The sequence below is a fragment of the Miscanthus floridulus genome, chromosome 13 (assembly GCF_019320115.1).
Source record: "Miscanthus floridulus cultivar M001 chromosome 13, ASM1932011v1, whole genome shotgun sequence".
Taxonomy (NCBI): domain Eukaryota; kingdom Viridiplantae; phylum Streptophyta; class Magnoliopsida; order Poales; family Poaceae; genus Miscanthus; species Miscanthus floridulus.
The window spans coordinates 36,130,357-36,140,493 of record NC_089592.1 but is presented as its reverse complement, the minus strand read 5'-3'; the positions used below and the strand labels follow the sequence as shown (position 1 = coordinate 36,140,493).

At 41.5% G+C, this 10,137-nt stretch overlaps 1 protein-coding gene across 1 annotated transcript; it reads left to right on the top strand.

Moving 5' to 3' along the window:
- Positions 1-2,189: 2,189 nt before the first annotated feature.
- LOC136500392 (ADP-ribosylation factor 3) lies at positions 2,190-9,592 on the top strand. The gene is made up of 8 exons (XM_066495733.1): positions 2,190-2,475; positions 2,591-2,629; positions 2,718-2,780; positions 6,144-6,162; positions 7,466-7,577; positions 8,290-8,337; positions 8,833-8,963; positions 9,247-9,592. The coding sequence occupies exons 1-8, from the start codon at positions 2,373-2,375 to the stop codon at positions 9,278-9,280; spliced, it is 549 nt and encodes a 182-aa protein (XP_066351830.1). The 5' UTR covers positions 2,190-2,372; the 3' UTR covers positions 9,281-9,592.
- Positions 9,593-10,137: the final 545 nt, after the last annotated feature.

Below are 10,137 nucleotides of genomic sequence, written 5' to 3'. Positions count from 1 at the left end.
CTTGCATACAAATATTCACCAAAAGACTTGTGGAATTCATTAGTTCAAAACCTCTAAACCTATCTTGATGTTTGGTTTTAAGGATAAATGCAGGTAAAGTTGATAGTTTATAGTTGATGTTAGCGATCGTGAACAACAGGGGCATCCTTGCAAACAGGCATATATATTGAAAGTTCAGGGAGCTGCCTAGCTTGCATGAGGGGTGTGAGGACCTAAAACACCTTCTGTTATTACGTAAGCAAGCACAGGACATATGTCAAAAAAATGGTGTTTGGTAGGAGATTCAAAAAATACATAGCAGTGGATCAATCGAGATCAATAGTGATGGCAGAGCTAATCAAGACCACTGGGTCACCTAAACCATTTAGGGGATATTGGCCGAACTAATATTAATAGGAGGCTGGTATGTGTGGTGGGAACGAAGAAAATTTGCTCACGGTGAGACCATTCAATCCCAAATGAGAACTGCTTTATCCATTGTGACCCTGACAACAAATTATCAAAGAGCTTTGAAGAAGAATGCTAAACGTGCAGAAGGGTGAAAGAAGCCACCAGAGGAAACATTGCTTTTTAACATAGATGTCGGCTACAAACTAGAGAGGGGTGATGGTGGTACCAAAGGGATCATCAGAGACTTTGCTGGTACATTTATAGCTACATCATATAGTTATCTTGATCACGTCGTGGATGCCCCAATAGCGAAGGTTTATGCTATAAGAGAAGGGCTTCTGTTAGCCCAGCATATTGGCTACAATCGACTCAATATTCAGTCTGACTGTTTGGAGGTGATGGAAACAATGAAGCAGTGAGGTTATTCAGCAACAGCTAGTGCACCAATATATGATGAATGTATGGTGCTTTGGCAGGATTGTAATTCAATTTTCATAGATCATTGTAATAGGGATATCAACAGAGAGCGCAGAATTTATAGCAAGTTTAGCCATTTAGTCAAAAGTTCTTGTATTTGGGTCGATGAACCCTAGCTTCACTATTGAAGCCTTAGTGAACGATGTAACCTTGTTTTCGAATCAATAAAGTGTGCTAGACTGCTTCCCTAAAAACCATCAAGCTTCAATGAGAACCTTCCACAGTACCAATCATCCTTCATCGCATGAATATTTTTAAGTTGTAAAACACTATAATTGACATTGTTTTTTTTTCTGAATTATGAACATTTAAGTTTTGGCAAATTGCATGCAACATACTTTTGTGCTCAAAACCTCCTCAAGCAAGAACCATTTAATGACATTTTTAGTCTAATGCTTGCATGTCTTCTACTCAGAAGAATGCTTTATAGGCCAGAGGTCCAACTGAAACTTTGCTTCTATTTAACATGGCTATTTCACAAGTTAGTTAATGCAAGTCCACGCTATTTGTTTTTGATGATTTGAAAAATAACTAACCAATTATTTGATAGAGACTAGGGATGGATTTTATCATAAAAGTGCTTAATTCTTTATTTAAGGAGAAGTTGTTGAAGATGTTGCACTAGTTTTTGTGCCTCTCGTAGTGAACATCATGTCACTCAACGGAAAAGAGAGGTGTTCTCTAGAATTTAACCATTATTGTTTTATTCACATTTACTATAAGTATGGACCATTGTAGAAAACACATACTCAATATCAAAGGATATGATCCCACTCTCGCAGATTCTAAAAGAAACTTGTGCTTTTGATCCTAAAATGGTTTTAGTACATGCCATAGTTGTATGGTAACTCCAACTCCAGTCTACTCCTTTTTCTACCTGAATATTTAATGTTCCTTGTGGTGGAACCTGCCTACCCGAGTTCAAGTCCTCGATTTGGACACGGATGCTTGCATTTTTCTGAATTTATTCTAGGATTTAACGGTGCTATGCTTTCAGTGGAGGCGACGTCCCCGTTGACAGCGAGGCGCCAGTGGTGACTTTATGAATTTCGAGATCTACCAACTCAGTCCTTTAGAGGTGAGTGTGCGTGCGTATTGTTGACGTCTGCGTTGTACTGTGTAATTCTTAAAAAAACGATAACCTTCTATCATTGCAACTGTTAATCTATTCTAATAATTAAATTGCAAAGAAAGAGCGAGTATAGAGATAATAAAATCTAGAAAAAAAAACCTTATGATTCACCTAAACCCATAATTCTTCCCTAACTTCCCTACCAAACAAAAGAAATAAAAGAGTCAACCAAAAGAAAAAAAAAAGGAAAAGGGAAAAAAAACCACCATCGCCCTTCTGTATTGCTCACCAGACCCCAGCAGCCCCTCCTCCTCCCTTTCCCTTCCCCAGATCTTCCTCCATCCCTCCCTCAGAATCCCAGATCTCTCTCGGCTCCGTGCCCAGCGCTCCGAAACCCTTGCGCCGCCGCGGGTGCCAGGCCGCGAGCGTCGCCATGGGCATCGTGTTCACGCGGCTCTTCTCGTCGGTCTTCGGCAACCGCGAGGCTCGCATCCTCGTCCTCGGCCTGGACAATGCCGGCAAGACCACCATACTCTGTAAGTCGCACCCACCCGTTCCGTCACCTCTCCCTCCTCGAATCTCCGCAGGCCCATCGCGGATCTGAGGGTTCCCGGTTCTGATCCTTCAGTGTGGTTTTGGTTCGTTTCACAGATAGGCTGCAGATGGGAGAGGTCGTCTCCACGATCCCAAGTAAGTTCTGATTTACCGCCTCGTCATTCCTGTTGCTGGTTGGAGTTGTTGTTGGATTTGATGTGATGCCTTGTGTGTGTTGTTGCAGCAATCGGGTTCAACGTGGAGACGGTGCAGTACAACAACATCAAGTTCCAAGTATGGGATCTCGGTGAGTTGCTCGGGTCTCGCCGCTCTCTTTTGCATTCTGATTGATGATCGACTGTTTGGATACACAGAGCAATCATAAGTGCAACTCGAACCAAAACTTAGAGACTATTATGTGAGAAGGGCAATTGAAATTCAGCTAGAGTGAGCTACAATAAGTGCTGATTCTGTGAAAGATAATTGAAATGGCACTTCATTCTGTATGCTTTAATCGAAAGCCTGTGCACAAGTAGTCATCTCCATCTAATAGTGTCTGTTTTGTTATCTCGGTGTAGAATCATCAACTCAAGTGCCACTTTGCCTAGCATTTTTAATGGGCCATCAATGGATCCCAGCCTTCCCTGCTTGTTTGCTTCCTTCTGTTTGTACCACCCAAGTTAGCATGATATTTAATGTAAGATCGACTGCCTAGATATAAGTGCGATACATGTTGAGCCATTTTGTTTTAATGTTTTATGAGGACCCACTATTTTTATGTCTTCTTTTGTCAGACGCTTCAATCATTATGTTTCACTCCTTATCCATGTTGGGTTTGTTTTAGGGGAAAATAGGGTGTTTAAATTTCAGAACTCTGTAACACGGATACGTCAATGAGGGGCCGTATCGCGTATCGGATACGTATCCGATACGGATACGCCTCCGATACGTATCCTCCAAGTATCCCATTTTTATTTAATTTTTGGAATATTGAGTACGTGACCGGATACGTATCCACCTCTGGGATACGGCCCAGCCCAACAAACACTCCTTATCTCCCCGAGTCCCCGTCGCGACGCCTCGCACGGTCGCAACTCGCGCCGCCACCTGCACAGGGGTTGCGCCCCACTCGTCGACCGCCGGCGACGAGCCTCCACCCCCACCGTGCCATCAATCAACTTCTCCTCCACCTCCAAACTGCCGCGCTGATGAGCACCTACCAGTCCGCCATAGCCACAGCCAGCATCGCTGCCTCCTACGCAAGGCATGCACCACCGCTCGCCGGCCGCCGCCGCCGAGCCTCCGCCCCGTCCGAGGCATCATTTGACTTCTCCCCTCCTCCAAACTGCCGCACTGGGGAGCACCCACCAGTCCGCCATGGCCGCAGCCAGCTCCCGCAATGCAGGGGAGAGGACGATTCAACAATAAAGCAAGCTCCTGGCGACATCCCATGAGTACATCCCCTTCCCCATTCTTGATCTACTCTGCTGCAGTTCTTGTTGCTTGGTTTTGTTTGTACCCAACCTGATTAGTATTGGCCATGCTTGATTGCTTGCATGCAGTAGATGACCTCTCCAAATTTGGGTCCTAGCATCGGGTCTGTGGCCACCGGCCACAACCACAACATACGATAGGGGGGCTCTCTGTTCCTGACTTCTCGTGTTCTAGAATTTTAGTAATTGCGGATTCATCCAGTATGGTTGGACTTGGATCATCTGTGAAAACAAGAAACGTACAAGGTGATCTGGTGATGTATATATCACGTATGATTGCATGTAGAGTACTGAACTAATGATTAATTGATTAGTGATTACTCAAGTTATAGACTTTCAGAATTTTAATTTACATTATTACTTATTTATTAAAAAAATTGTAAAACGTATCCGCGTATCGTGTTTTCTGAGAAATTGCCATATCCGCGTATCCATATCCTTCCGATACCGATACGCGTATCCATATCCGTGCTGCATAGTTTCAGAATGTCTATGCTATGGTGCTTGCTTACTATAATCCAGTAAACTTTAGCATTTTTCTAGTGTCATTGCCATAATAACCAGGGTTGGAGCTTCCTTAGGGCCTACAGTAGCCATGGCCCTTGTCATTTGAGCAACTCCATAGAAAAAGTAGCAGTACTTTGAGCTACATCACTAATTTATGCTTGTAAATACCCTATTGGAAGTGCTTAATTCATCTTTGAATCATTGCTGCACCCAACCCCCCTACTAACTTTGGTGGCAAGCTTTGCCACTGCATGTAACACTATGGCCCTGTTTGACACAACTTATTTGCAGTTTTTTAAGCTGCTTCACTTCCCAAACGTTATGCAAAGTTATTTTGGAGTTTTATATGAATACTACGGTTTTACAGAATACCTAGGTATTAAGAAGGAAGGACGTGTTTGGATAGAATAAACTTTGAAGTTTTAGAAACCGCTGTATTTATAAAACTACAGTATTTTTGGAGTTTTGGAAACTCCACCTGGACCCTCTTTTTTCTTGGCAGAGCTTGGTGCTCGGCATGTGTACGCACAGATACATGCTATTTTTACAAGCAAGGACAGAACCAACGAATTTTTAAAAGCAACGTACTGCTACGTAGCCAAACATGTCATAGCTTTTCTGAAACAGAGAAAAACTCTAGTTTATAAATACTATAGTATTAGATGGCTACCTTTTTAAAACTGTGGTTTCCCAATACTACAGTTTGAGGAAACAGGAACACCCAAACGGGGCCTAAGCTTTTTTTTCGGACTTCTAGGGGAAGTGCTTCTACGGATTGAACTGGAGGCCCATAAGCTGGAAGTGGACCAGGGGGTGCTTTTTTTCCACCGCAGCCGGCTTTTACCTCCTGTCCTTTTCTTTTGCTGCTCCACAGCTGTTCCATCTCCACCAGCGCCGCTCCCTCCCAGCTCCGCGGCTCGAAAGTGAACGATCGATGATGTCAGACAGGCCACCACTCCTGTGCCCGGTGGCATGCTGGTGGATAGCCCCAATATGCTCCATGCCTTGCGTCACCGGCTGGCTTGGTGGAGCTGAACAGGGCCGCTCTAGTCTTTCGGAAATATCCACAATGAGGGAGTTGGGGAGGTGAAGCTGCGGCCAAGTAGGTTTGCTGCCTTTGGTTTGGCAGCCGCTGCTGGCCATTTACCATAGCTAGCATTGGCCTTGGGTCTGTGATCTGGAAGGATGGCCTGTGTATAGTTGGTGCAGTCGATGAGCTTGGATGCATTAGTGCTACAGCTCAACAATCCCTGACGAGCTTGGTGAGCTTGAAGGACGGGGGGCTTGAGCTTGGAGAGGGTGGTGTGGATGCGTGAAAGCTCAAAGGAGATGGGGATGGGCTGGACCCATGGTTGCCTCCTGCCGGATCGGAGGTGAGGAGATCAGAAGTAAATGGGATGTGGTCAGGTGGAAAAAGTGGCGAAAGGGCCTCTAGCTGAGCTGGTTAGGTGGCTTGAGTAGCACTTCCGAGGTCCTGGGTTCGACTCCCCGTGGGGGCGAAATTTTTTGCATTGTACAACTGTAGTGTGTGTACTACTTGTTCAACTGCAAATTTGAAGTCACAGCTAACTTTTCAGCGCCATCACTTTAATCTTGTTGGTACTTGTATTGTTTTTTGGTCCTTCAAAATATCCATCTTTCAGTATTAACACCAACTTTCTTCTCAACAGGTGGTCAAACAAGCATCAGGTACTGGCTCTTCATCATCATATTAAACTCGACTGTCATTTATGAAGCAAATAGTACTATTCCATTTATTTAATTATCGATTGAAAAACAGTTCCGACAGAGGTATTCTACTACTACCTTTTTGTTAATTATATTAAGTAATTGGTAGAGATAATACTGTCTTAGTACCCTGGCACTTCAGTTTCCACAAGCTAAATCATCAGGCTGGAAGAACAGATATGTTTAATAAAGATAAGGATTTTTCTTTTTCCCATTGCGGGACGAGCCTGAATTTCATCAATATGCAACGAATTAGAAAGGTTCCTCATTGCAGTGTTTAATGTCTCCCAAACCATGTAAAGATCAAGCTTTTTCTAAGATAGAATTGTAAAGATTGGATCATGCTGAAAATATCTTAATCTAGTTGTTTTTTATATGGAAGGCCTGGCCTAGGCCTGTATAATGTACATCGTGCCTGTCTTGGATGTAATCTTTTAGGTCGATCCTTGCCAACATGGACATGAAAAAGGACTCGACCATGGGGAGAGATATGCCCCTGGTGTTCCCCTTAAGTAAAAGCTAGACAAAGATAGGAAGAACTAGGCAGCTTTATGTTAATAAGAAATAGGCACCCAATTTCACCAAAACGAGGACTCATTGGTGGCCTGGACCCAAGTCCACACCCTCAACCAGTTGATCTAGGCTGTCACTCTATGATCCAAGAGTTGTTATGGTTTGGCCTTGGATCATTTCATAATTTGGTGGCACAATATATATGACATATTCATGCATAGTGGAGTGGTACACAATGAAAAATAGTCCAGATGGAGTGCATCCAACTGATCTTTAAAATGTGGTGTAGTTGAATCCTAGTAACTCTAGTGGAACTAGTTTATGGAGATGGTCTAAAATGTGAACAAGATATGATAGTCTATACGATGCCACGTCTAGATGCTTTTGTAACATATCCTCAGTTGCCGATATTTTGTTTCTGTATTCCTTTCCACTTGAGCACTGTTTTAGGGGAAAAAACATGAGGGCATTTCAAGTATTGTACTAGTCGTATAAGAACTTTTCCTTTTTATACTTGTGTAAGTGTTGGAATGGTCCTTTATGACATAGAGCATGAATTTTCTTGAATCCTAAGACTTTTTGGATTTCTTAGATAAGACTAACATGTCAACTGGTTTGGTTTTTCATTGGCCTTCCTGTGCTTTTGAATATCAGAACTAGAATCGTTACTTTTAGCATGATGCATTTATTTTTTCCATGAACTAATACATTTAATATCCCATCAATATCTTTGTCATGTGTGCATTTTCAGGCCATATTGGCGGTGCTACTTTCCAAACACCCAGGCTATCATATATGTTGTTGATTCAAGTGATACAGATAGGCTTGTAACAGCAAAAGAAGAATTCCATGCCATCCTTGAGGTAATGCTCCACCATCATGAGATCCTCGTTTACACCAAACAATCTGAGATACTTTTCCTGGCCTTATTTGACCTAGATTTAACATTTCTTGCCAATTTCTGAGAAGAAATGAAAATATTAAAACATTTCATTAAAGGAAAGAATGATTATTCATGCTGATTGAATACTGTAGTATGTGATTCGCTGATTATTTTGCAATGAATAAGTTGATGAGGGCCATATGCATGATATTATGGAATGCATTTCAAGGCGGTGTTGCTTGATATTATGGAATGCATGATTCCTGTTGATATATCTGATATGTGTTACTCTGGTAGTGGTATGGGATAGGTGGAGCATGAGTGGTAACAAGATTTTACTGTTTGATTGTATCACTGGGTAATGCTCCCTCCTTTCCAAATTGTGAGTTGTTCTGGCTTTTCTATAAAACCCAGAACGACTCACATTGGAACTGAGGGAGTATCATATCTAGAAAATTCTACTTCTAGTTTTGAACGGCATTGATATGTTTGTAAATATATATTTTGACATTTGGAACTTAGAAATATTAGCTAGGGTGCATATGCCTTTAAGTCTCACTTGTTGCAGAACTACAATCTGAATTTCTTTTACTGAATGGCTATTTTTTTCTCCGAATAAGGAAGTCTAGTAAGCACGGGGTGCCCTTAAATCTGTTACATTTACTGATTTGATGCATGCCTTTACATGGCAGGAGGACGAGCTTAAAGGTGCAGTTGTCCTTGTATATGCAAATAAGCAGGTAAAAAGAAGAATTTTGAATTTCTCATACTGTTGTGGATTTGGCATTTTCCATGATTGTCAGAATTAAGCTGCATGTTTATATTTCTGTGCATTTAATCACATGAATGTTGACGTAGGCATCAGCAGTCTTAAATGCCTCAAATGCTGATATTTTCACTTGTCCTGTACTACTTTACGATATAAAGTGTACTCTAATTTGGTAATATAGTTATCTTTTCCCTACTACACAAGCTCCCTGCTTTAAGATAGGTGTATATGAAGTGTAATTGTAATGTTTGTTTCAAGTGTTCGTCTCCTTCATAAATCATTTGCTGGAACCATTGGTCTATCCAAATAGCTTGCACCTCTTGTCAAATGATTCAGCGTGGTGTACTCATTTCCAGAAGACGCTTTTAACTTGTGCCTTATGTTACTTGTACCCTGTAGGCTGTAGCTCTACTGTATCTCTTGGTTTTTTGCATTTTATCTGACATGCCAGTTCTTTTTCATGCAGGATCTTCCAGGCGCACTCGATGATGCTGCCATTACAGAGTCATTAGAACTGCACAAGATTAAGAGCCGCCAATGGGCGATTTTCAAAACATCTGCAATAAAAGGAGAGGGGCTCTTCGAAGGTTTGGACTGGTAAGTGGGGTCAAAATTTCATGTCCTACGGATGTTTCTGCATGGCAAAATGGCAAGATATGACCACAAGTGAATGAATGTCTTTAATAAATCATTTGTATCACCAATTAAAATAGTTCTTCCTGCGTTATCAAGTAGTGGCTATACTGTCCATGTCCTATCACCAGGCTGCAGTTCTATCTATTAATTAATTACAAAAGAACATGCTTATGTATTTACTTGTTGATTGAGACACGTGGAGGCATTATTGGAGGAAGCAACTTATGGTTGGCTATTATTGCAGGCTCAGTAACACACTCAAATCTGGAAGCAGCTAATTAGGAGCCTCTATCTCCATGTCATGAATCATTTGCTGGATGGTAAAGAATAGAGCCGATGCTGCCCATTTCCTTGCAAGTCAGCCGCGCAAATCCCATTCTCTTTGTTTTAACTCCAGAAGTTCTACACCCCGCCATCTGTAAAGTGCTTGTTAAAGTTTTTTGGATACTACATTAGATGTACCCTCATATTGAGATCAAGAATAGGTCTGTAGAAAATTATGAGCAAACTGTGCCAGTATCCTTACCCGTAAATGTCATGGATTGTGACAAGTTTTTTCCCCAATGATTAAGCGTACCACATTTCTACCTTGTCTTATCAGTGACCAGATGCACGGCATTTGTACCTTTAATTTTCTTAAGCATCTTTTGCCAACGCTTTTACATTTTTTTTAGTCTCTGCTACCACTTTTTTGAAGTACGGCAGATGGATCATTACAGAACTGTTGCAAGATGTCGCAATGCAAGTTTAATTGGACACCTGTGGTTACAGGAGTGAAATTTTGAAGAAAAAAAATCTATATTCTTCTCTTGATTGGATGTATGTGTATTCACCTTAATCCACATATGTTGGAGTGGAATGGAATAAAATTTAGTTTAATTTCACTTCAATCCACTTCAATATATATGGATTGAGATGAATACATATGTATCCAAATGAGGCCTTAAGGAAGAGGAGTATTGTATTTCTGCGGGCGGATTGAGTACTTTCTCCGTCCAAAAATAAGTGCATATCTCGCTTATTATAGGAGTAGAAAATAATATCTATTTTGTATCTTTTCCAAATTAATTTGATCAAGTTTTAAAGTTTGACCGTTTGAGTACTCCGTACTTTGGAGGGAGTAGTTGTTTTCATG

What these genes read in the sequence shown, in the direction of transcription:
- LOC136500392 (XM_066495733.1), top strand. Translation starts at nt 2,373, where the DNA reads ATGGGCATCGTGTTCACGCGGCTCTTCTCGTCGGTCTTCGGCAACCGC. An exon ending in GGTCGTCTCCACGATCCCAA is followed by an intron (nt 2,630 to 2,717) that starts GTAAGTTCTGAT and finishes GTGTTGTTGCAG; the next exon opens with CAATCGGGTTCAACGTGGAG. An exon ending in TTGTATATGCAAATAAGCAG is followed by an intron (nt 8,338 to 8,832) that starts GTAAAAAGAAGA and finishes TTTTTCATGCAG; the next exon opens with GATCTTCCAGGCGCACTCGA.